Source organism: Chiloscyllium plagiosum, unplaced genomic scaffold, assembly GCF_037043375.1.
Source record: "Chiloscyllium plagiosum isolate Xiang-an unplaced genomic scaffold, Cpla_swu_hap1 HiC_scaffold_24, whole genome shotgun sequence".
Taxonomy (NCBI): domain Eukaryota; kingdom Metazoa; phylum Chordata; class Chondrichthyes; order Orectolobiformes; family Hemiscylliidae; genus Chiloscyllium; species Chiloscyllium plagiosum.
Window position 1 is genome coordinate 62,132,977 of NW_028270162.1, and position 27,457 is coordinate 62,160,433.

Here is a 27,457-nt window from a genome sequence, read left to right on the forward strand (position 1 = left end):
GTTACAGTTAAATAAAGGTAATTATGAGGGTATGAGAGAGGAACTGGCGAAAATAGACTGAAAGCAGAGCCTAGCGGGGGAGACAGTAGAGCAAAAATGGCAGGAGTTTATGGGTAAAATTGAGGACACTGTACAGAGGTTCATCCCCAAGAAGAGAAAGATTATCCGGGGAGGGATTAGACAGCCATGGCTGACAAAGGAAGTCAGGAAATCTATGAATGAAAAAGAGAGATCCTATAAAGTGGCCAAGAGCACTTGGAAATCAGAAGATTGGGAAGGCTACAAAAATAAACAGAGAATAACAAAGAGAGAAATAAGGAAGGAGAGGATCAAATATGAAGGTAGGCTAGCCAGTAATATTAGAAATGATAGTAAAAGTTTCTTTCAATACATAAGAAACAAACGACAGGCAAGAGTAGACATTGGGCCACTTCAAACTGATGCTGGAAGCCTAGTGATGGGAGATAAGGAAATAGCAGGAGAACTTAATAAGTACTTTGCGTCAGTCTTCACAGTGGAAGACAAGAGTAATATCCCAACAATTAAAGGGAGTCAGGGGGCTGAGTTGAGTATGGTTGCCATTACAAAAGAGAAAGTGCTAGAAAAGCTAAAAGGTCTTAAAATTGATAAATCTCCTGGCCTTGATGGGTTACATCCTAGAGTTCTGAGGGAGGTGGCTGAGGAAATAGCGGAGGCGTTGGTTGAGATGTTTCACAAGTCACTGGAGTCAGGGAAAGTCCCGGATGATTGGAAGATTGCTGTTGTAACCCCCTTGTTCAAGAAAGGATCAAGACAAAAGATGGAAAATTATAGGCCGATTAGCCTAACCTCGGTTGTTGGTAAAATTCTAGAATCCATCATTAAGGATGAGGTTTCTAAATTCTTGAAAGAGCAGGGTCGGATTAGAACAAGTCAACATGGATTTAGTAAGGGGAGGTCGTGCCTGACAAACCTGTTGGAGTTCTTTGAAGAAGTGACAAGTAGGTTAGACCGGGGAAACCCAGTGGATGTGGTCGACCGAGACTTCCAAAAGGCCTTTGATAAGGTGCCACACGGGAGGCTGCTGAGCAAGGTGAGGGCCCATGGTGTTCAAGGTGAGCTACTAGTATGGATTGAGGATTGGCTGTCTGACAGAAGGCAGAGAGTTGGGATAAAAGGTTCTTTTTCGGAATGGCAGCCGGTGACAAGCGGTGTCCCACAGGGTTCAGTGTTGGGGCCACAGCTGTTCACATTATATATTAATGATCTGGATGAAAGGACTGGGGGCATTCTAGCGAAGTTTGCTGATGATACAAAGTTAGGTGAACAGGCAGGTAGTACTGAGGAAGTGGGGAGGCTGCAGAAGGAACTAGAGAGTTTGGAGGAGTGGTCCAGGAAATGGCTGATGGAATTCAATGTGAGCAAATGCGAGGTCTTGCACTTTGGAAAAAAGAATAGAAGCATGGACGACTTTCTAAACGGTGAGAAAATTCGTAAAGCCAAAGTACAGAGGGATCTGGGAGTGCTAGTTGAGGATTCTCTCAAGTTAAACATGCAGGTGGAGTCCGTGATTAAGAAAGCGAATGCAATGTTGTCATTTATCTCAAGAGGGTTGGAATATAAAAGCACCGTTGTGCTACTGAGACTTTATAAAGCTCTGGTTAGGCCCCATTTGGAGTACTGTGTCCAGTTTTGGTCCCCACACCTCAAGTGGGGACATGAGAAATTGTTGACAGATAGGATCAAGGAAAACCCTAAAGCTTTCTACAGATATATCAGGAATAAAAATATGATGAGAGTAAGATTAGGGCCAATCAAGGATAGTAGTGGGAAGTTGTGCGTGGAATCCAAGGAGATAGGGGAAGCACTAAATGAGAGTGCAGCTTTGCTTGCTGAGCTGTAGGTTTGATATCCAGACGTTTCATTACCTGGCTAGGTAACATCATCAGTGGCAACCTCCAAGTGAAGCAAAGCAAACATCATCTGCATACAGCGAGATCTTATGTAATTTTGATCCCACTTCTGGAGCTGATATATTGAGATCCCCACGAATGGCCTCTGCCAACGGTTCAATCACCAACGTAAAAAGTAATGGTGAAAGGGGACAGCCCTGCCGGCTGCCCCTAGAAATATTAAAATTGCTTGATCGTACCCCGTTGGTAATGACCGCCGTGAGAGGTACACCGTAGAGAACCTTTACCCATCTTATGAAAACTTCGCCCAGACCAAACGGTCTAGAGTATAGAAAAGGTACGGCCACTCAACTGGGTCAAATGCCTTCTCTGCATCTAAAGAAATCACCAATCCCTGTATTGACTGCTTTTGGCATGCTTGAATTATGTTAAGCAGCCTCCTGACATTATTGGAGGAACTGCGACCCTTTATGAAGCCCGTCTGATCCTCTTTAATAATAGAAGGTAACACGGTCTCCAGCCTTAACGCAAGAGCCTTAGAGAGGATCTTAAAGTCCACATTTAAGAGCGAGATGGACCTGTTCTTCAGGAAGGGCTTATGCCGAAACGTCGATTCTCCTGTTCCCTGGATGCTGCCTGACCTGCTGCGCTTTTCCAGCAACACCTTTTCAGCTCTGATCTCCAGCATCTGCAGTCCTCACTTTCTCCTTGAATCCACTGTAACATCCTTAATTTTAACCATGAGGTACACTGGAGCATGATCAGAGATAGCAATATTACCAATCGTACAGGATGCCACCAGATCCAGGGTTACCGCAGGGGTCAGAAAAAAATCAATCCTCGTGTGACATCTATGCGGATTGGAGAAAAATGTGAAATCCCTACCTGTAGGCTGGAGACACCTCCAGAAGTCCACCAACCCTAATTCCCCACACTAACCCAATAACTGTTTAGTTTGTGCAGAGGGTATCGAGGGACCTTTAGGCAACCTGTCTACTGTGAGGTCCATGAGGCAGTTAAAATCTCCCCCTATAATGATGTGCCGGGACTTGAGACTTATCAGTTTTGAAAAAGCATCTACCAAGAATTTAAGAGGATGAGCTGAGGGACAATAAACATTTAAAATACCATATTCTTCCCCATTTATCAAGGCTTTAAGAATTACAAACCTCCCGTATATGTCTTTAACACATTTCAACAATTTAAATGAGAGATTTTTCCTAACCGATGTAGCCACTCCCCTACTTCTGATATTAAATGATGAAAAATAAACTCGGTCAAAGCCATTCTGCTGTAATTTCAGATGCTCCTTGTCATCCAAATGTGTCTTCTGTAACAAAGCAATATCCACCTTCTCCTTTCTAAGACTCAAGAGTACCTTCTTCCTCTTAATTGGTGAGTGACTTCCCTTGATATTCCAGGTACACCATTTAACCAAATCATTAGCTATAATCTTCTGCAATTACATTTAAATTCCAGAGAGGAGGAACCCGAACCACAAATTGCTGAGCCTTAGTGTCGCATGGTCCACCAAATATAAACCTACATAAACTAAAGCCACTACATTTAACAAACATACAAAATTATTAAAAATAAAAAAAAAACAAAAACCAGAAAACAAGCCAACATATAAAGTACAATAGCACTGAGTAGGGGAACTCACCCCCTGCCCAGAGAGGGCAACTACCTGTCCCGAACTGCCCATAAATAGGCATCTAACCATCTCAACCATCTTCACTTCTCCCAGCTAGAGCGGCTTTGCAAGCACAAGCTATAAAGAATAAACACCCCATTGAATATCAATATCGATAAAAAAAAATTCTTTTATTAAAAAAAAGGGGGACTAAATACCCCACCCATCCTTTGGTATGTCCTAACTTAGAAATTTAAAATGTACATCTTAACCACCGCCAGACATAGTTTGAACCAAATTATTATCAATAGAGGTTAAAGGGAAAAACAAAGCTCCAACCAGATTTCCTCCATTTCTTTTACGGAATGATAGACGCATACCCAATCAACAATATTTATACATACTACAATTGTTTAAATTAGGTTAGTTTGTCCACAAAGTCTCTTGCCTTCTCCAATGTGTCAAAGAGATGCATGGATCCCTCTAAGGTGACCCGAAGCACTGCCGCATATCTCAGGGAGTACTGAATCCCAAGCTCCTTCAGTCTTCTCTTGACACCATCATACGATTTTTGTTTCTGGATCACTGCTGCTGAAAAGTCCGGGAAAAACATGATCTTAGACCCCTCGTAAATTAGGGCTTTTGGATCCTTCCTCTGGAGTCTGAAAGCCTCCATGACTCTCTCTTTATCCCGGTAATGATGGAATTACACCAGGAAAGGACGAGGGCATTGACCCAGACCCGACCTCTGCGCTGTGACCTGGTGAGCCCTCTCTATCTTCAATCCTCTCATGTCAGTCTCCAAGATGATACGAATGTTTTTTCACCTGACCCTGTTTTCAAGATCATCCACTTGGTCACGCAAATTACGAACCTGCGTCTTCAGGGCTTGGATCTCATCATTGAATGAACTGGCATCAGCTTCCACCACTATGACCCTGTGCTCCACCTCATCCATCCTCTTCTCCAGGTCTCCCTGCTGCTGCTCATGCTTCTGCAGCATGAGAGAGACTGGAGCCAGCTTCTCTTCAATCTGTTTCCCCAGCATCTCGCAAGATTTTGAGAGCTGGTTCACCAGGTCCTGGAAAATAATCTGCTCTGAGGCTGCTGCAGGCTGAGCTGCAAACCCGGCCTCGGATGCTCCTCCACCCTTTTTAGGCATTTCTGGACAGCTGAAAATCCAGGTAAGTCAATTTTTAAATGTTTCTTGGGGCTCCACAATCTTTCCAAAGCCCCAAGAAATCCTAATGACTTGGGTTGGGCGGGTTAAAGGACCGTCCTGCTCCTGCTGCAATGCGAAGCTCTGCAGTGTGATCTTCTCAGATCGCTGCCATCTTAGATCCCCAATCTTTACTATTGATACTTGTTCATTGTAACGGTCACCCAATTAATATGTATGTTACCCTTTCTGGATGCTCCTCCCTGTAAAATAACTATATACTTCATTGAGAAACTGCTGTTCCAGAGAAGGCAGGGAACTCATGTCCCTGTGCACGTGGGTGATTGTTCTCTCTCTGGAATAAAGGTGAAGGAGGTAAAACTATACTGTGTCTCTGAGCATTTTGCTTCGACTGGGGAGTGGGGTGGGGGAAGGGCAGGAATGGGACGATAGTGGGTTGAGAGGTGGTGAATGGAGTTTAATGCAGAAAAGTGTGAGGATCAACAGGAATAAAGAGTACTGGGCTAATGGTAAGATCCTTGGTCGTGTAGATGAACAGAGAGATCTTGTCTATTTACAAAGATCCCTGAAAATTCCCACCCACGTTGATAGGGTTGCTAAGACGACATACGCTGTGTTAACTTTTATTGGTAGAGGGATTGAGTTTTGGAGCCAAGAGGTCATGCTGCAGCTGTACAGAACTCTGGTGCGGCCGCACGTGGGGTATTGTGTACAGTTCTGTTCACCGTATTATAGGAAGGATGTGGAAGTGTTGGAATGAGTTCAGAGGAGACTTACTAGGATGTTGCCTGGTATAGCGGGTAGGTCTTATGAGGAAAGGCTGAGGGACTTGAGACTAATTTCACTAGAGAAAAGAAGGTTGAGAGGTGACTTAATTTAAGACATTTAAGATAATCAGAAGGTTAGATAATTAGGATAATTTAAGATAATTAGAAGGTGCACAGTGAGAGCCTTTTTCCTTGGATGGTGATGATGAACTTGAGGGGACACAGCTTTAAATTGAGGGGCAATGGATATGGGACAGATGTCAGAGGTAGAACATAGAACATTACAGCGCATTACAGGCCCTTTGGCCCTCGATGTTTCGCCGCCCTGTCATACTAGTCTGAAGCCCATCCCACCTACACTATTCCATGTATGTCCATATGCCTGTCCAATGACTATTTAAATGCACTTAAACTTGGCGAATCTACTACCGTTGCAGGCAAAGCATTCCATACCCTTACTACTCTCTGAGTAAAGAAACTACCTCTGACATCTATCTTATACCTATCTCCCCTCACTTTAAAGTTGTGTCCCCTCGTGTTTGCTGTCCCCATACTTGGAAAAACTCTATCCCTGTCCACCCTATCTAACCCTCTGATTATCTTATATGTCTCTATTAAGTCACCTCTCAACCTTTATTTCTCTAACGAGAACAGCCTCAAGGCCCTCAGCCTTTCCTCGTAAGACATTTCTTCCATACCAGGCAACATCCTAGTAAATCTCCTCTGCACCCTTTCCAAAGCTTCCACATCCTTCTTATACTGTGGTGACCAGAACTGTACCACAATACTCCAAGTGCGGCCGTTCCAGAACTTTGTACAGCTGCGGCATAACCTCCTGGTTCCGGAACTCAATCCCTCTATTAATAAAGGCCAAAACACTGTATGCCTTCTTAAAAACCCTAGTTAAGACTTGCCAGCTTTCAGGGCATTTAAATGGTCATTGCATAAACATACAGATGGAATAGTGTAGATTCGTTGGGCTTCAGATTGGTTTCACAGTTCGACTCAACATCGTGGGCTGAAGGGCCTGTATTGCGCTGTTATGTTGTATGTAGGCCAGATTAGATAAGAATAACAAATTGCCTTCTGTAAAGGCCATCATTAAACGGATGGGTTTTTATGACAATTGACAATGATTACATGATGGTCATTAAGTTCCAGGTTTTAATTGAACTCAAATTTCTCTATCTGCCATGGTGACATTCTGATCATGCTCCTTCAGCATTAGCCCTTGCTCCAATTTACTAATCTGGTGACATTACCGTTATGGCAGTGCCTCCTTACCTGGTGATTAAATTCTACCTTTTTTAGCTTGAGTAGCAGCCTGTGTCACAATGTACATCCTCACATTACCTCCACAAGACACGAGTCAAACCTTAACAATATGAGTAAGCCATTTAACCAAAAAAAGCAATCAGAAACAAAAACAGAAAATGCTGGAAAAAACTCAGTAGGTCTGGCAGCATATGTAGAGAGCAAGCAGAGTTCATTTTTCAGGTCCTGTGACCCTTCTACAAAATGCCTTTTGATTCTGCTCTGTATGTAATGATAGAGATGCTGAATCAACACTTTGCCTCAGTTTTGATGGTGGAGACCAATAGTGCGATTCCAGTTGGAAAAGGCAAGTCAGAGGCAAAAATAAGATGGAACATAGAAGAATCAACATCAATAGAGAAAAACTACTAGGCAAATTAAGATTGAGGACAGACAAGTGTGATGGCTTATGTCCTAGGGTGTTAATGGAAGTGGCAGCAGAGATCCATTGGTTACAATATTCCTAAATTCCCTCGACACAGGAAAGGTTCCAGTGGATAGGGAAATGGCTAATATAATGCCATATTCCAAAAGTGGGGCGAACGCAAAATGTGGGAAATTACTGACCAGTTAGTTTAACATCTGTTGGGAATGTGTTGGAATCAGTTATCAATAAAGCAATATCAGGACATTTGGAAAGTCAAAACACTTTCCATCAGAGTCAGCATGGCTTTATGAAGGGAAAATTATTTTGACTGATTTGCTAGAGTTCTTTGAAGAAGTAACAAGCAAAGTAAATAATTGAGGATAATGTAGATGTAATTTATCTAGACTTCTGGAAAGCATTTGATAAGATGCCAAACAAAAGGTTAATTCACAAGGTTGGATCGTATGGGATTAGAGGTAATTTATTAGTCTGGATAAATGACTGACTGACTGGCTGATGAACAGAAGACAGAGAGTCAGGATAAATGGATTTTTATCCGGATGGCAAGATGTAACTAGTGGGGTGCCACAGGGTTTGGTCCTTGGACCCCAGTTATTTACAACCTACACTAACAACTTTGACACAGGGATAGAAGGCTCTATTGCCAAATTTGTGGACAACACAAAAAATTGGTGGGATGGTAAATTGCAATTAAGAAATAACCTTACAAATGGATATGGATAGATTAGGAGAGTGGGCCAAAATGTTGTTCATTGTGGATAAATGCGAGTTCTTGCATTTGGTCGATTAAACTGGGAAGGCGACCTATTACCTTGGGAAGCGACTTGAAGGTGCTCCGGTGCAGAGGGATTGCGGTGTACTTGTTCATGAATCCCAGTAAACTAGCATATAGGTACAGCAACTAATAAAGAAAGTGAATAGAATGTTGGCTTTTATAGCAAAGAGAATAGAATGTAAAGGTAAGGAAGTATTGCTGCAACTGTACAAGGTATTGTTGAGACCGCACGTGGATTATTGTTTCCAGTTTTCTTCCCCTTATTTGAGGAAAGATTAGAGGCCGTTCAGAGGAGGTTCACTAGATTGATCCCAAAGATTAGGGGTTTGTCGTATGAAGAGAGGTTGAACAGTTTAGTCCTATATGCTCTGAAATTTAGAAGAATGAGGGAAGATCAAATTGAGTTATTCAAGATGATAAAAGGTGTGGATAAAATAGACATGGAGCGGATGCTTCCTCTTGTGGGGCATTCTAGGATGGATGAGCAGTCATAGTCTTAGGGTAAGGAGTAGCAAATTCAAAACAGAGTTGAGGAGAAACTACTTCTCCCAAAGGGTTGTGAATCTGTGGAATTTGCTGCCTCGAGGTGCTAGGACAATCAGTAAATTTAAGGAGGGGTTAATCAGATTTTTAATTGTAATAGGTTGAAGGCCTATGAGAGAAGGCAGGAAAATGGAGGTGAGGAGCAGACTTGATGGGCTGAATGGCTTAATTCTGCTCTGCTGTCTTATGAACTTATGATGCTTTTCTTCTGCTCCCCCCAACACTTGACTCTCTTGTTTATCAAATATCTATCCAACTTAGCCATAAATAAATTCAACGATCCAGCCTCAACTGTAGCCTTAGAAAGAAAATTCTACCAATTAATAACCTTGGAAGATTTTCTTTATCTCTGTTTGTGGAACCATTAGAGATTGTTGTAAAAACTTATCTTCGCTAATGTCCTTTAGGTAAGGAAATCTGCTGACCAGTCCCACAACAATGTGGTTGGCTCTTAGAATGCTCTCTGCAATGGCCTAGCAAGCCATTCATTGTATTGCAATGTCTAAGGAAAACACTGAAACGGGCAGATGATTTGGCATTGTCTAAGACACTTAAAACAAGAATGGAAAGCTGTTGATCCTGCAGTCTTCCTTGCTAGGATCTGAAGCCTTTTAACTATATTGAGAGAGTTGGCCCACAGACCAGTTGCATAACAGCCTGACTTTGTCTGCAAGGTATGATTCCATGAGCATGACAGTGTCCCAGACGTCCCTATTGCCATCTGTGGATAAGTCCTACCGCAGAACACACCTGTCGAGGTGGAGACACAGTGTTTAGAAGTTGGGATGGAGTTGCCCTCAGAGTCTTCAGTTGTCTGTGGATGCCATGAAGTCTCACGACATTAACTCAAACACAAGCAACAAATCTGATGTTCATTACTACCTACTTACACTTCACCCTACCAATTGGGAGAAGCACTGAGGATGGTAGGGGTACAGAATATGCCCTGGGTGGGGAACATCAATATTCAGCACCAAGAGTGGATTGGTAGTACCATTATAGAAGGAATTGACCACGTTCTAAAGGACATAGCTGCAAGATTGTGTGTGCAGTAGATGGTGAAGAAGCTAATAAAATGGAAACACCAACTTGGCCTCATCCTTACTAATCAACCTGTTACTAATACATCTGTCTGTGACAGTATTGGTAGAAATGACCATTGAAGATACCCTTCACTTATGATTCCCCCTAATTATTTTTCCACTGCGCAGATCTCTGAGGACTGTGTACGACAGCATCTTATGCATGCAGAAGCTGATTGGTATGCATGAGATATCCTAGTGGCCACACAACTTAGAGGAAATGTTGCAGTAAATAAGAGAGATTTTGCACAGACCTAGTACCTCAGTATTGGGTAATAGTGATGTTCTGTGAGCCATTAGCAGCAGAATTGTATTCAATAGCAATCTGTAACCTTGTCGCCTGGCATATCCCTCACTCTACTGCAACTATCAGGCCATGGAACTAACCTAGTTTAATGAAGAGTGCAGGAGGATTTGTCAGTCATAGCACCATGTATACCTAAAAATGAAGTGTCAACCTGGTGAATCTGCAGAACAGGACTATTTGCATGTCATACATTGGAGGCAGCATGCAGTAGACATGATAAAATCCCACAACCAGTGGATCAGATCCAAGCTCTGCAGTTCTACCTTATCAGTTATGGGGATATATGTTAAACAGCTCACTGGAGGAAGCTCAACAAAAATCATGCTCGTCAATGTTGCGGAACCCCATTTCATCAGTGCAAAAGGCCAGGCTGACTTTCAGCCAGAGGTTCTGCATGGATGATCCATCTTGGGCTACTTCTGAAGTCTACAGCATCACAAATGCCAGCTTTCAGGTGATTCACTTCACTCCCATGTGATATCGCATGGCTAAAAGTATTGGATATTTCAAATGCAATGGCCCTCACAGCATTCTGGCTCTAATACAAGACTTGTAAGACTGCAGGCAGTGTTAGTTGCTTGAGGAACTCTTGGTCAGCATTGATGAGCTAGAGTTCAAGCTGCAAACTCCATTGCTACACAGCAGGAAGGGGGATGCTGTGTTCAGGAGGCAGTCACACCCTTAGATTAACTATCTTGAATTTGATCAGTGGTCAGGGACAGGAAGGTGTGATTGATTAGATTTAGATTACATTACAGTATGGAAACAGGCTCTTCGGCCCAATAAGTCCACACCGACCCGCCGAAGCGCAACCCACCCATACCCCTACATTTACCCCTTACCTAACACTACGGGCAATTTAGCATGGCCAATTCACCTGACCTGCACATCTTTGGACTGTGGGAGGAAACCGGAGCATCCGGAGGAAACCCACGCAGACACGGGAAGAACGTGCAAACTCCACACAGTCAGTCCCCTGAGGCGGGAATTGAACCCGGGTCTCTGGGGCTGTGAGGCAACAGTGCTAACCACTGTGCCACCGTGTCGCCCATTGAGTGAGGCAGGCAGAGGGATCCAGGGGGTAGTGCTGCAGAAATCTCAGCTCTTGGCATTGTCTAACAGGTTTGAGATTCTTGCTTACTGTGTGGACGAGTTCGGGGGCTTTAAGGATGACCAACCTGACCATAGTCATTCAAGGGGGCGGAGGTGCGAGAGAGAAATGTAGTTGTAATCAGCTTTAGCGTAGTCACAGGAATGGGCACTGTTCTTGGTGGCCATGATCGAGAATCCCGAAGGCTAAATTGCAAGTCCATTGCCCCGATTCAGGACATCTCATCTGGGCCACAGAGGAACATAGATTGAGAGGATAGGATCCAGTTGTCATGGTCCATGTAGGCATCACACAGAGTAGAAGGAGGAAAAAGGTTTTGCTGAGGGAGTATGAACAACTAAGGGCTAAATTGAAAGCAGAACGAAAAAGATAATATCTAGATTACTACCTGAGCCACAAGCTAATTAGCACAGGGTCAACAAGATTAAAGAGGTAAAGGTGTGCCTCAAAGATTAGTATGGGAGAAGTGTGAGGAACTCTTGGTCAGCATTGATGAGCTAGAGTCCAACTTCGAACCCCATTACTACGCAGCAGGAAGGAGGAATACATGGGACATCTACACTAGTACTGCAGAAGAAGGGAGCACATGTGGCGTTTACGCATTCTCCCCGTATCTGTGTGGGTTTCCGCCGGGTGGTGAATTGGCCAAACTAAATTGCCCATAGTGTTCAGGCATGTGTGGGTTAGATGCATTAGTCAGGGTTAAATATAGGGTAGGGGGAATGGGTCTCGGTGAATTACTCTTCAGAGATGTGGACTTGTTGGGCTAATCTGTTTCCACGCTGCGAGATTCTATGCTTCTATGAAAATAGGTATATTGTTTTCAATACTGTTGGGAGAGATGGCTCAGCAGGAGAAGGCAGCAGTTCATGGCACCGTGGCTGGCTCTGCTGTTCGGAAGCGTGGGAAAAAGAGTGGAAGGGCTATAGTCATAGGGTGTTCAATTGTAAGGTGAGTAGATAGGCGTTTCTGTGGTCGTAAATGAGACTCCCGAATGGTATGTTGCCTTCCAGGTGCACGGCTCAGGGATGTCTTGGATTGACTGCAGAAAATTCTCAATGGGGAGGGTGAACAGCCAGTTGTCATGGTGCATGTAGGACGTTTTTTAACGATAAGAATTTAGGGAGTTAGGAAACAAGTTAAAAAGTAGGATATCAGAGGTAGTAATCTCAGGGTTGCTACCAGTGCCACATGCTAGTCAGAGTAGGAATGATAGAATAATCAAGATGAATGCATGGCTTGAGAGATGGTGCAGGAGGGAGGGGTTCAGATTTTTGGGACATTGAGACCGGTTCTGGGGAGGTGGGACTGTTATAAAGTGGATGGTCTACACCTGGGCCAGACTGGAACCAATGTTCTTGGGAGTGCTTTTGCTAACGCTATTGGGGAGAGTTTAAACTAATGTGGCAGAGGGATGGGAACCAAATGAGGAGGTTGGTGGACAGGAAGGAGGTAGTAACTAAAGTCTGTAAGGAACTAGATAATGAAGTCAGTGTGAGTAAGGGGAAGAGTAGGCAGGAAGTGGAGGATGAACGCAGAGGGATTGGTGGTCTGAAGTGCATTTGTTTTAATGCAAGAAATATAGTAGGTAATGCAGATGAACTTAGGGCTGGGTTAGTACCTGGACGTATGATGTTACTGCTATTACTGAGACTTAGTTGAGGTAAGGGCATGATTGGCAACTAAATATCCCAGGATATTGATGCTTCAGGTGGGATGGAGAGAGCGGTAAAAGGGGTGGGGAAGTTGCATCATTGGTCAAAGATGATATCACAACTGTGCTGAAGGAGGGTACTATGGAAAATTTGAGCAGGGAGGCAATGTGGGCAGAACTACAGGCCTCCCAACGGCAAGCGTGAGATAGAGGTACAAATATGTCGAGAGGTCATAGAAAGATATAGGAGCAACAAGGTGGTGGTGATAGGAGATTTTAATTTTCCCAACATTGACTGGGATTCACTTAGTGTTAGAGGTCTGGATGGAGCAGAATGTGTAAGAAGCATCCAGGAGGGTTTTCTAGAGCTGTATGTAAATAGTCCAATTCAGGAAGGGGCCGTACTGGGCCTGGTGTTGGGAAATGAGCCCGACCAGGTGGTTGAAATTTCAGTAGGGGATTACTTTGGGAATAGTGATCACAACTCCATAAGTTTTAGAATACTCATGGAAAAAGAGTGGTCCTAAAGGAAGAGTGCTAAACTGGGGGAAGACCATATGAAGCAAAATTCGGCAGGAGCAGGAGAATGTAGATTGGGAGCAGCTGTTTGAAGGGAAATCCACATTCTGTATATGGGTAGCTTTTAAAGAGAGATTAAGAGAGTTCAGGACAGATACGTTCTAGTGAAAATGAGGGATAGAAACAGCAAGGTTAGGGAACCATGGATGGCAGGTGAAATTGTGAGACTAGCTAAGAGGAAAAAGGATACGTACATAAGATCTAGGCGATTGAAGACAGACAAAGCCTTGGAAGAATATCGAGTAAGTAGGCCCAATCTGAAATGAGGAATCAAGAGGGCTAAAAGGGGTCATGAGGTATCCTTAGCGAACAGAGTTAAGGAAAACCTCAAAGCCTTTTTTTCATATATGAGGAGCAAGAAGGTAACTAGGGAAAGGATTGGCCCACTCGAGGGCAAAGGAGGAAAGTTATGCATGGAGTCAAAATGGGTGAGATTCTTAATGAGCACTTTGCATCGGTATTCAACGAGGAGAGGGATGTGACGGATGTTGCGGTTAGGGATAGATGTTTGATTACTCTAGGTCAAGTTGGCATAAGGAAGGGGAGGAATTGTTGTGTATTCTAAAAGACACTAAGGTGGACAAGTCCCCGAGTCTAGATGGGGTCTATCCCAGCTTGCAGCTGGGGCTTTAACAGATACCTTTACAGCATTCTTGAACACTGGGAAAGTCTTGGAGGACTAGAAAATTGCTCATGTTGTCCCCTTGTTTAAGAAGGGTAGCAGGGATAATCCAGGTAATTATAGACCTGTGAACATGATGTCAGTGATAGGGAAGCTACTGGAAAATATATTAAGAGATAGGATATATACCCATTTGGAAGAAAATGGGTATAAATCAGTGATAGGCAGCATAGTTTTGTGCAGGGAAGGTAATGTCTTACAAACTTAATAGAATTATTTGAAGAGGTGACAAAGTTGATTGATGAGTGAAGGGATGTAGTTGTCATATACATGGACTTTAGTAAGGCTTTTGTTAAATTTCCCATCGTAGGCTGATGAAGTTGCATGGGGTCCAGGGTGTTCTAGCTAGATGGAGACAGTAGTAGTGGAAGGGAGTTTCTTAAAATGGAGACCTGTGACCTATGTCCCACAGGGATCCGTGCTGGGACCATTGTTGTTTGTGATATACATATATGATTTGGAGGAAGGTGTAGGTTGCCCCATTAGCAAGTTTGCAGGTGACACTAAGATTGGTAGAGTAGCAGTTAGTGAAGGGGACTGTGAGAGAATACAGCAGAATTGGAGAGTTGGGCAGAAAAATGGTAGCTGGAGTTCAATCCAGACAAATGTGAGGTGACCCATTTTAGAAGATGCAATTCAAGAGTGAACTATACAGTAAATGGAAAGTTCTGGGGAAAATTGATGTACGGAGAGATCTCGGTGTTCAGGTCCATTGTTCCCTGAAGGTGGCAACGCAGGTCAGAGTGATCAAGAAGGCATATATGGTATGCTTTCCTCCATCGAACGGAGTATTGAACACGAGAGTTGGGCAGGTCATGTTACCTTTGTATAAGACTTTGGTTCGGCCACATTTGGAGTACTGCATATTCTGGTTGCCACATTACCAAAAGGATGTGGGTGCTTTGGAGAGGATGCAGTGGAAGTTCACAAGGATGTTGACTGTATGGAAGGTGCTAGCTATGAGGAGAGGTTGAGTAGATTAGGATTATTTTCATTGGAAAGAAGGGAGTTAAGTAGGGGGACCTGATTGAGGCCTACAAAATCATGAGAGGTGTAGACAGGATGGATAGCGAACTTTTTTCTAGCATAAGAGGACTCAGTTACTAAGGGTGACGAGTTCAAAGTGAGAGGGGAAAGGTTTGAGGGAGATATGCATGAAAAGTACTTCATGCAGAGGGTAATTGGTGCCTAGAGTGCGTTGCCAGCGGAGGTGGTAGGGGCAGGAATGATAGCGTCATTTAAGATGTATTTAGACAGATACATGAATGGGCAGGGACCAAAGGGATACAGATCCTTGGAAAATAGGTGACAGGTTTGGATAGAGGATCTGGATTGGTGCAGGCTTGGCAGGCCAAAGGGCCTGTTTCTGTGCTGTAAGGTTCTTTGTTCTTTTTGTTGACTGTCAGATGCAGTGAGCATAACTGTCCTTGACGCAAAGCAGCAGTTGAGTATGTCATCATGGAGCCCTCACAAAACTGACCAGTGAGAAGCATGGAAAATTCTTTGCTGATTGGAAACAAACCAAGCACACAGGAAGATGTTTGTGCTTGTTGCAGGTCAATCATTCCAGTTCTAGGTCATCACTGCAGGAGTCTCTTAAGATGCTGGTCGAGTCGCAACCATCTTTGGCTGCTTCATCAATGACCTGGTATGCTTGAAAGGCAAGATCTGTAGCAATTGCCTTGCTCAGAGGCAAGGCTAGAATACTTAATGATTACTTTGTTTCCATTTTTGCTATGGACTTCACCTGACAAAATAACCTATCCAAGTAATAGAGTCATTTGGCACGGAAACAGACCCTTCAGTCCAACACATCCATGCTGACCAAGTTTCCCAAACTAAACTCGTTCCACTTGCCTGTGTTTGATGCATATCCCTTTAGTTTAACATCAGTGATGAGTTAGGTTTTAGAAATGATAATCTCAGGCACATGGAGAGGTATAAGTTAATTATGGGTGTACAGTGGCGAACACAGTGGCTCACTGTTGCCTCACAGTGCCAGGGACCCAGGTTTGATTCCGGATTCAGGTGACTGTCTGTGTGGAGTTTGCATATTCTCCCTGCGTCTGCGTGGTTTCCTCCCACAATCCAAAGATGTGCAGGTTAGGTGAATTGGCAGTGCTAAATTGCCCATAGTGTTCAGGGATGTGGAGGTTACATGTATTAGTTAGGGGAAGTGTAGAGTAATAGGATAGGGGAATGAGTCTGGCTGGGTTACTCTTCTGAGAGTCGGTGTGAACTTGTTGGGGCAGGTGGCCTGTTTCCACACAGTACAGATTCTAAGATTTACAGTTTTGGGGTAGAGATTCAAGAAGGATGTGAAGAAGGAATGTTTTGCAGGAAGTGGAATGTTATTTATGACAGTGGTTAAGGTGAAGTCAATCAATACTTTCAGCAGGAAATTAGATCAGTACTTGAGAGAAATAAATTTGTGGGATTAAGAAAATAGAGAGGTGTGGTGCTATTGACTGGTTTGCTCTATAGAGATCCGTCATGGTCTTGATCCAAATGGCTGTCTATTGTGCCACAATGACTCTCATGAGCCTCTACATTTCCCTTCCGGATTACTTTTCCTGCCAACTGCTTTCCTTCAAAATTTTCCTAAATTTTTTCTGTTAATGGTAATAGACTGCAATCTGTGTAGCCCAAAAATCTATTGTTTGGAAGCATCAATTGTTCAGAAATCTATTGAGCAGATGCAAGCAAGTCACAGCATTATTTTAGTACAGTACTTTGGAAGTGGAAATGTGAATACTACAGTATTTTAATAAGTTAAACAATTGTTATTAACTACTTTATAATCTTCTCATTTTTATATTTCAGTTAAGTATTTGTATCTACAATGTTTTCTGGTTTATTCGCTTGTGGTCAAGCACTCCGATATCATTCTATAATCCAAAAATCTCTGACTTGGTCTATATATGGAAGTTGTAAGAAAGCAGTCTTGATCACATTACAATGTATAATAAAATTATATAAACTGGAATTTCTTATATTGGAATAACTGCTTTATTCTAACTTTTGCTGAAAAGTGATGCTTTGTTGTAATACCTACTGCAGTTACAGAAATGTTTGTTGGTATTTTGTAATCCTTGAGTTTTATGTGAACTTGGTCCTTCATTTTATTTTTTTGTTACAGCCTATGAAACCTCTTAAAGCAGCTGCTACCACATCTCAGCCTGTCCTCACGAGCCAACAAATAGAAACCATCTTCTTCAAAGTGCCTGAACTCTATGAGATACACAAAGATTTCTATGATGGACTTTTCCCCAGAGTTCAGCAATGGAGTCACCATCAGTGTGTTGGAGACCTCTTTCAAAAACTGGTAACATTAATGATGACTTTTGCTATTCTCAGATTTGAAACTAAATTTAATTATTCTAAATATATTAATAGAATTATATCAACCGTATTGCTGAGCAGTGAAAAAGCTACTCCTCAAAGGCCATTTTCACCAATTTTGACCAACTATATATAAACATACACTGTATTTTAAACAGCTGCGCATTCTTCAGATAAACATTGGGATCAAGCAAAATACTGTTGAGTATTTTTCACTAATTAAGTCAACTGTCCATTATTATTTTATTTATAGTAATGATTCAATTTTTAAATTAATTTAGTGCAGTATTTGCTTCCCTCTAATTCCCAGTTCTTTTTTACTTGACAGTAGAGTAGATTAAGAACATTGTTCTGTAACTACGTCCAATGTTTAATTAAATTCTGCAGGAGGAATCAAACTGTCAGTACACTTGGGGGGAGGTAGTGACATGGAGGTGCTGGGACTAGCAATTGAGAAGCACAGGTCAGTGTTCTGGTGACATGGATTCAAATCCAATCACAGCAGGTGGTGAAATTCAGCTTTAATAAAATCTGGAATTAGGAGCTAGCCTAATCGTGACTGTGTACCATTTGACAGCTGTCACAATATCTTCATTGGTTCACTCATGTCTTTTTAGGGAAAGATATCTGCCATTCTTACCTGGTCAGTGACTCCAGACCCATAGCAATGTGATTGATTCTTAACTGTATTTTGATAAATGCGGGCCTAGCCCATGAACAAATAAAAAATCAACTATTAACAATAGTTCAATAGTTGACTCTGAAGTCTTGTATATGTGAAGAAGAGAGGCTAAGGCAATGTTACAAGTATCTAAAGAATAGTACTGGTGTTTATTACATGCACATTCAGCATTTTACTTGTTGCATTTCCATATACCTAGAAGGTAAAATTTGGAATTCGCCTTGGGTTTATACATGCATTTATATATCGCTCAGTATGTTTCCAATGCCATTTTTGTTTTATTCTTTTGTGGGATATGGACTTAGTTGACAAGTTTAGCATTTATTGTCTGTTCAAGATTAGAGTGGTGCTGCAAAAGCACAGCAGGTCAGGCAGCATTCATCAGGAATTACTGATGAAGAGCTCCTACCCGAAACGTCGATTTTCCTGCTCCTCAGATGCTGCCTGAGCTGCTGTGCTTTTCCAGCACCACTTTAGTCTTGACTCTGATCTCCAGCATTTGCAATCCTCACCATCGCCTATTTATTGTCTGTTCCTAATTGGTCCTGAAATGTTCATTATTAGCCATCTTCTTGAAGTGCTGTATTAATTGTAATGTATCTTTACTGCAGTGAAGAATCAACTACGTTGCTGTGGGTTTGGAGTCAGGTGAAAGTTTGACCAGATAAGGATGTCAGATTCCTTCCTTAATGCATATTAGTGAGCCAGATGATTTCTTTTGACAATTAATGGACACCATTACTGGTAGTTGTTTTGCAATTCTGGTCATTCAGGTTTAAATTTCACCAGCTGCCATGATGCGATTAGAATCTATGTGATCAGAGCATCAGGCTGGATTACCAGTCTGGTGATTTTACTACTATGTTGCCAACTCCCTTAATTCTTGCTGCTGATATCTGATGGTTTCTCATGGCCATCCAATTTAAGCACCCTCTCTCAACTTTGGGAACTTATTGAGTACTAATTGGCTTGGTGCATTTGATGTTTCCCATGTTAATACAAACCTTGACCCCCCATCTGAATCAATTCAGAAAATGCCAGAGAGTTGCTGAGTGCTGATTGGGAAGTGAAAGACACATGAAAGAATTATTAAATCCAATGCAAGAGAATTGACTTGTCTGATAACTTAAGTGCTTTTTAATGAATGAAATGGACTGTTGTGATTCAATAGGTAGGTCACCACCATCTTCTCAAAGGCAACTAGGGATGAGTAATAAATGTTGATAATGATGGAAACATGTACAGGAATGAATTTTTAAACAAATCATCTCTTTTGGTTTTCCAGGGATCCCTATTCTCTGGATTAAAGTGTTCTGATTCGAATTAACACGTTTTGATTGTGCTTTTTTCTCTGAAAACCGGCAAGTTCTGAAATTCAGCATGGCCTCTGTTCTGAAGCTGCTGGATTTAAAAAAGTGAGCCTGCAATGCTTGAGGCTTTGCAGAACATAAACAACTTCACTTGCAGAATATTGAAGCAGAAGTTTTTCAATATTGTAGTCTGTGTTGTTGCCATTCAACATATTCTGTCAAGATTCTAATTATGTATTAGTCAAACAGGGTTTGTAAAACCATAAGAAATAGGAATAGAAGTAGGTCATTCAGCCCCTTGAGCTTGCTTCACAATTCAAGGTAGTCAAAGCTGATCTGGCACTCTTCTTGTCCACTTTCCTGCCTTTCCCGTAACTCTCAATCCCTAACTGATCAAGATATCTACATCAGCCTTACATATATACAGCTCCCTGTGGCAAGGACTCAGAGTTCTCAGTGAAAAAAATTGCTTCTTATCACAGTCTTTATTCTGAGACTATGCTGTCTGGTTCTAGGCTCTCCCATGCAGAGAAAATATCCTCCCAGAATTTATCATGTCAAGCCCCTTCAGAATTCTACATGTTTAAATGAGAACACCACTTTTTCTTATAAATTCTAATGAGTACACTCCTGTTTAACCTTTACCCATAAGACAATCTCTCCATGCTGAGGATCATCTTTGTGAACCTTCTTTGAACTGCCTCCAATGATTTCTATCCTTAAATAAGATGATTAAAACTGCTCACATTACTCCAGATGCTGTCTCATCAGCACTTTGTACAGCTGCACTAAAACATCCTCATCTTATACTCTAACCCCTTGAAATAAGGCCCAACTTTCTATTAGCTTTCCTGATTACGTGCTGTACCTGTGTGCTAGCTTTCTGTGTTTTATGCTCAAGTACTCCCCCAAATCCAATTTGTGTTACAGCTTTCTACAGTTTTCCCCATTTAAATAAGTGTTCTTTTGTACCCCCTTTCAAAATGGACAACTTCACATTTCCCCACATTATATTCCATTACCAACGTTTTGCACATTTAACCTATCAATATCTCTAAGTTAAAACAAAACAAAAAAAAAACTGCAGACACTGGAAGTCTGAAACAACAACAATAATTGCTAGAAAAAACATGAGCCAATTCTCTATCTATGTCAATATACTAATCCAACCCCGTGAGCTATTATCTTATTACTTTTGTGAAGTATCTTGTTTGAACGCATTCTGGAAGTACAGGTATAACACATCCACTGCTTCCTCTCTATCTACTCTGATTGAAACTTCCTTGAAAAAAAACTCTAATAAATTAGTCAAACATGGTTTCCCTGTCATGAAACAATGCTGACGCTGCTTGATTAGATTGATTTTCCAAATGTATTGCGATTACTTGCTTAATAATTGATTCCAATACTTTGCCAATGATAGATATTCGGCAAATCGATGTCTAGTTGTCCACTTTTTGCCTGCTTGCCTTCTTCATTAGGTGTGTTACATCAGTTTTCTAGTTCTCCAGTACTTTTCCAGAAAAAACTATTTTTAGAAAATTACAACTGATGCATACACTGTTTCTGTAGCCACCCCTTTTAGGATCCAAGGATGCAAGCCATCAGGATCAGTGGACTTACCTGCTTTAAGCCCCATTCATTTGTCATCATCTTTGGTGATGGTACTTAATTCCCCCCCTTTATTCTACAGTATTAGTGGAATGTTTGAAGTATCTTCAACTGTAAAGACTGATGCAAATGATCAGTTTAATTCCTCTGCCATTTCCTTGTTCCCACAACCATCTACCCAGATTCAGTTTTGGAAGGGATCGATATTCAGTTTGACTTCTCTCTTTTTATACCTTTTAAGAAACTCTTGTCAGCTTTTATATTCCTCGCTAGTTTGCTATTGTAGTTTACTTTCTCTCTCTTTATTATCTTTTTAGTCCTCCCTTGCTAGATTCCGAATTTATCCAAATTTTCAGGACTTTCACTGACTTTTCCCTCCTGATGCTTTTTCTTTCCACTGAGCACTCTACTTAACTTCCTTGGTTAGCTGTGGTTGGTTTATCTCTCTCTTAGAATCTTTCCTCCTTATTGGTATGTATTTTTATGAGATTCATGATTTGCCTCATTAAATGTCTGCAACTGCTTGCTTACTGTCATTCCTACTTATCTATCTGCCTAATTCACTTTAGCTAACTCAAACCTTATTTCATTGTAACTTCCTTTATTTAAGCTAAGCACAGTTGTTTCTGATCCGAGCTTCTCTCTCTTAACATGGTAGAATGTAATACTGAGTTTATGATGACTACTATGCAAGGGATTTTTTAATGCAAGTTCATTTACTAAACCTGTCTCAATACCCATCACCAGATCGAAGATGGCCAGCTTGCCCTGGTTGGCTCCATGGCATATTGCTCTAGGAAACTATCCATAATGTACTCTGTGAATTTGTTGTTGTAGCTGCCTTTTCCAAATTGATTAACCCAATCAACATGAAGATTAAGATCACTCTAACTATTGCTGTTTTCCTTTTACAGGCTCCAATTATTTGTTGAGTTATAGTCTTTCCTATGGAGTAGCTACTATTTGGGGACTGTATACTACTCCTATCAATGTTTTCCTCGCTGTTTTTTTACTTTCGCACCAATGGAGTCTACATCGTCCAAGCCTGAATCGTCTCTCACAACTGTCCTCATATCACTCCTGCCTGGTGCCCCAGTTCAGAGTACCTCATCTGGGCTGCAAAGGAACGTGAAAGCGGGAGAGAAAAGATCCAATGGTGCTACCTCATCACCTTTCCCAACCCACCTGTCTTTCCAAAACGTCAAATATCCCTGCATGTTAAGTTCTCATTTTGATCTCCTTGGAACCACATAATTACTAAGAAATCATATTCAGTTATCTCGATTTGTGCTGTCAGTTTGTCTACCTTATTCCAAATGCTTCATGCATCAAGATTCAAAGTCTTTAACTTTGTTCTATGATCAAATTTCCCTACACTTTTGTGTTTCCTTGGTGTAATACAACTTTTACACATACTGTCCCTTACTTGTATTATCTGGTAACAACAGCCCTATTATGAACATGCAATCCTACCTTCTCGTTTACCTTTGATTTTCTACTCTTTCATGCAACTGAGGCCACCCCACCCCTATTCAGTTTAAAGCCCTATCTACAGCTCTGGTTGTGTGAATCACCAGGAATTTAGTCTGAGCAAGATTCATGTGCTCCTGTCCCATTAGAACAGCTCCCTCCTTCTCAAATACTAGCGCTGATGTTGCATGAATTCAGACCCCTTTCTCCAGCACCAGTCTCTGAGCCATATGGTTACCTCTTTAATCTTGTTGACCCTGTGCCAATTAGCTTGTGGCTCAGTAGTAATCTAGGGATTATTACATTTTTGGCTCAGCTTTTTTTAATTTAGCCCCTAGCTATTCATATTCTCTCAAGAAAACCTCTTTCCTGGTTCAACTTCTGTTGTTGGTGCCTACTTGGACCATGGCAACTGGATCTTGTCTCTCTTCTTTCACGTTCCTTTGCAGCCCAGATGAGGTATTCTCACGAGAGCGGTGGAGCTTCTTGTCAAAAGGAAAAAGGTAGCTTACGTAAGGTGGAGGAAGCTAGGGTCAAGCTCAGCTCTACAGGATTACAGGCAGGCAAGGAAGGAGCTTAAAAATGGTCTGAGGAGAGCCAGGAGGGGGCATGAGAAAGGCTTGGCAGAACGGATTAGGGAGAACACAAAGGCATTTTACACTTATGTGAGGAATAAGAGAATGGTCAAAGAAAGAGTAGGCCTGATCAGGGATAGCATAGGGAATTTGTGTGTGGAGTCTGAGGAGGTAGGGGAAGCCCTAAATGAGTTTTTTGCTTCTGTCTTTACAAAAGAAACGAACTTTGTGGTGAATGTAACCTTTGATGAGCAGGTGTGCATGCTGAAATGGATAGAGATAGAGGAAGCTGATGTGCTGAAAAGTTTGTTAAACATTAAGATTGACAAGTCGCCAGGCCCAGACCAGATTTGTCCTCGGCTGCTTTGGGAAACGAGAAATGCAATTGCTTCGCCACTTGCGAAGATCTTTTCATCCTCGCTCTCCACTGGAGTCGTACCTGAGGACTGGAGAGAGGCAAATGTAATTCCTCTCTTCAAGAAAGGAAATAGGGAAATCCCTGGCAATTACAGACCAGTAAGTCTCACGTCTGTCGTCTGCAAGGTGTTAGAAAGGATTCTGAGGGATAGGATTTATGACCATCTGGAAGAGCATGGCTTGATTAAATGCAGTCAACACGGCTTTGTGAGGGGCAGGTCATGCCTCACAAACCTTATCGAGTTCTTTGAGGATGTGACTAGAAAAGTTGATGAGGGTCGAGCTGTGGATGTGGTGTATATGGACCTTAGCAAGGCATTTGATAAGTTTCCCCATGGTAGGCTCATTCAGAAGGTCAGGAGGAATGGGATTCAGGGGAACATAGCTGTCTGGATACAGAATTGGCTGGCCAACAGAAGACAGCGAGTGGTAGTAGAAGGAAAATATTCTGCCTGGAAGTCTGTGGTGAGTGGTGTTCCTCAGGGCTCTGTCCTTGGGCCTCTATTGTTTGTAATTTTTATTAGTGACTTGGATGAGGGGATTGAAGGATTGGTCAGCAAGTTTGCAGATGACACAAAGGTTGGAGGTGTCGTTGACAGTATAGAGGGCTGTTGTAGGCTGCAGCGGGACATTGACAGGATGCAGAGATGGGCTGAGAGGTGGCAGATGGAGTTCAACCTGGATAAATGCGAGGTGATGCATTTTGGAAGGTCGAATTTGAAAGCTGAGTACAGGATTAAGGATAGGATTCTTGGTAGTGTGGAGGAACAGAGGGATATTGGTGTGCAGGTACATAGATCCCTTAAAATGGCCACCCAAGTGGACAGGGTTGTTAAGAAAGCATATGGTGTTTTGGCTTTCATTAACAGGGGTATTGAGTTTAAGAGTCGTGAGATCTTGTTGCAGCTCTATAAAACTTTGGTTAGACCACACTTGGAATACTGCGTCCAGTTCTGGTCGCCCTATTATAAGAAAGATGTGGATGCTTTGGAGCGGGTTCAGAGGAGGTTTACCAGGATGCTGCCTGGACTGGAGGGCTTATCTTATAAGGAGAGGTTGACTGAGCTAGGACTTTTTTCATTGGAGAAAAGGAGAAGAAGAGGGGACCTAACTGAGGTATACAAGGTAATGAGAGGCATAGATAGAGTCGATAGCCAGAAACTATTTCCCAGGGCAGAAATGACTAACACGAGGGGTCATAGTTTTCAGCTGGTTGGAGGAAAGTATAGAGGGGATGTCAGAGGCGGGTTCTTTAAGCAGAGAGTTGTGAGAGCATGGAATGCGTTGCCAGCAGCAGTTGTGGAGGCGGGGTCATTGGGGACATTAAAGAGACTGTTGGACATACATATGGTCACAGAAATTTGAGGGTACATACATGAGAATCAGTGGTCGGCACAATATCGTGGGCTGAAGGGCCTGTTCTGTGCTGTACTGTTCTCTGTCCTATGAACTGGGGCACCAGGCAAACAGTTTTTGGGGCCCTCAAACCTGGCCATGGGGAACAGTTTGTATTCCCTTGCCTAAACTATCCCTGATTACAACAACTTTTCTCTTTATGTCCTGCTCTTGTACCTACTCCCTGTACATGAAAATACAGTCAGTTTGCTCATCCTTGAGGCCCCTAAATCTCATCCACACAAGGAAGCAAAAATATCAAACATGTCAGATAAGCTCAAGGGCTGAGGCTCCTCTAGCACTACCTCCTATATCCGTCTACCTGCCTCGCTTCTAATCAGACTCTCTTGTCCATGATCTGTGACCAAATTCTGGGTAGTTAATCTAAGAGGTGACTGCCTCCCGAATTGGGTGTTTGGGTAACTCTCCATCTCCCCAACATGTTGCAGTCTTTGAAGCTTGGATTCCAGATCATCAGTTCTGAACTAGAGTTCCTAATGCAGCTAACACTTGCTACAGATGTGGTCACTAATAACCATGGTGGGGCCCTCCGGCTCCCATAGCATGCAGGTACAAAGCGGAAGCCCACATCTCTATCTTACGTTCTTAGTTCTTCATGTTTTTTTAAAATTTAGTTTTTCATCTATGAAATATGTATTCTACTTACCTTTAATCTGATAGTAACTTACAATAGTCAATAAGCAACTATTAGCAACCAATGACCTTAAGATTTTCCTGTGATGTCACCCTTTGTTTTGTTCTGGGTCCTCGACCCTAAGCTTCAGTTTATCTTGTTAGCAGACCTTAAAAACAATGAACCAAGAAATGAAGCAATAAACACCTCTTCCTTTCTACACTGAATTCCCCTTCTGATCCAAAATCTTAGAAATTTTGGATCAGAATCCACCGTGGGCGGCACGGTGGCACAGTGGCACAGTGGTTAGCACTGCTGCCTCACAGCGCCAGAGACCCGGGTTCAATTCCCGACTCAGGCGACTGACTGTGTGGAGTTTGCACATTCTCCCCGTGTCTGCGTGGGTTTCCTCCGGGTGCTCCGGTTTCCTCCCACAGTCCAAAGATGTGCGGGTCAGGTGAATTGGCCACGCTAAATTGCCCGTAGTGTTAGGTTAAAGGGGTAAATGTAGGGGTATGGGTGGGTTGCGCTTCGGCGGGTCGGTGTGGACTTGTTGGGCCGACGGGCCTGTTTCCACACTGTAAGTAATCTAATCTAATCTAAATATACAGCCGCTCCAGCAATGCCTCACTCTGGATGTGATCTCTCCTTTCTGATTGTTTGACGCTTCCTGATTGTGTGTTTCCTGTTTTAAATAGAGGCAAACTAAGCTGAGACGACAGACTAGTTAAACTTCAATAGTAATCAATATTTAATGGACATTGCCTTTCAGAAGCTCCATTGTGGTTGAGTAATAGAGTTCTGCAGCACAGAAAAGGCCCTTCAGTCCATTTAGTCTGTGCCTGACGAAAACGACAACCTAAGTATTCTAATTCTATTTTTCATGATAAGTACATCTCTAAGTAATTCTTAAATGTTATGTTTCTACCATCGTTATTGGTTGTGAGCTCCAGAGTCCAACCACTCTCTCAATGAAAAGGATCTTTCCTTATGTCCCCTTTAACCCTCTGCCTCCCACAGACCTATTCCCTTGTTCATTGATCCCTTCAACAATGGGGAAAGTTCATACCTGTCTATCCTAATAATTTTATACACCTCAATCATGTACCCCTCAGTTTCTTTTGCTCCAAGGAAACCAGCTGTAGTCAATCCAATCTCTGTTCATAACTGAAACTCTGTAGCCCAGGTAACCTCCTAGTAAATCTTCTCTGTACCCTCTCCAGTGCAATCATGTTCCTCCTATAATGTGGATTCCAGAACTGCATACAGTACTTTAGTGGCCTAACCAACATTTTATACAGTTCCAGCATTGCCTCCCTGCTCTTAAGCTCTATGCCCAGGCTAATAAAGGCAGGTATCCCATAACTTTTCTTAACTACAATATCTACCTACCCCATTACCTTATACTAATTCTGAATATGGGCAAAGTCCCTTTGATCTTCAATACTTCCCAAGATGTGACCATTCATCATGTATTCCGTGCCTCTTTTGACCTTCTCAAGTGCACTACATCACATTTATCCAATTGAATTCCATTGTCACTGATCAGCCCATCTTATCAGTCTGTAAATCTAAGGCTGTCCTTTTCACTAGTTACCACCACACCAATTTTTGTATCATCTGCAAACTTCCTGATCAATCCTTCTCATTCAGGTCTAAATTATTTATAAACACCACAAACAACAAGGGCCCAACATCTTGTGAAATTGACAGTCCAGAAGTATGTAGATGATGTTTGTCCCTACTTTAACGCTAGACTGTATAGGTTCCAAACTCTCCCCAAAGCCTTGTAAAATGTTGATGCTGAACTTTTCAATGATTCTGGACATTGCCTGTGGGTTTTGTGACAGGCTGCTTGTTGCACTAACCATTTTGTTGTTTATACCTGTCAATGTTCTCATCTGAGTTTTGCTTATTAAATTTTGACATGATCCGTTACATGAAAACCTGAACAGAACCCTTGGCAAAATTCAGTCAATGATGCATGTTATGAACTGCGAAGCCCAGCAGTTCTGAATTGTAGTTGGAATCAGTGTGATTTTGAGAGGAATGGATAGCTGTATTAGATAAACGGTAGGGAATAATAACAAACTGTCAACCTCAATCATTTGGGA

General features: G+C 42.2%; 1 protein-coding gene across 3 annotated transcripts in view; it reads left to right on the top strand.

Annotated features, from left to right (window-relative positions):
* Positions 1-27,457, top strand: part of LOC122562879 (breakpoint cluster region protein) — a 487,786-nt gene that overhangs the window by 168,894 nt on the left and 291,435 nt on the right. For all 3 annotated transcript variants that reach the window (XR_015761290.1, XM_043716188.2, XM_043716189.2), the window contains exon 4: positions 17,047-17,232. Coding sequence is in view for 2 of the 3 variants with exons in the window: in XM_043716188.2 (XP_043572123.2) it covers positions 17,047-17,232 (186 nt within the window). In the remaining variant the exon portion in view is untranslated. The remainder of the gene's footprint in view (positions 1-17,046; positions 17,233-27,457) is intronic.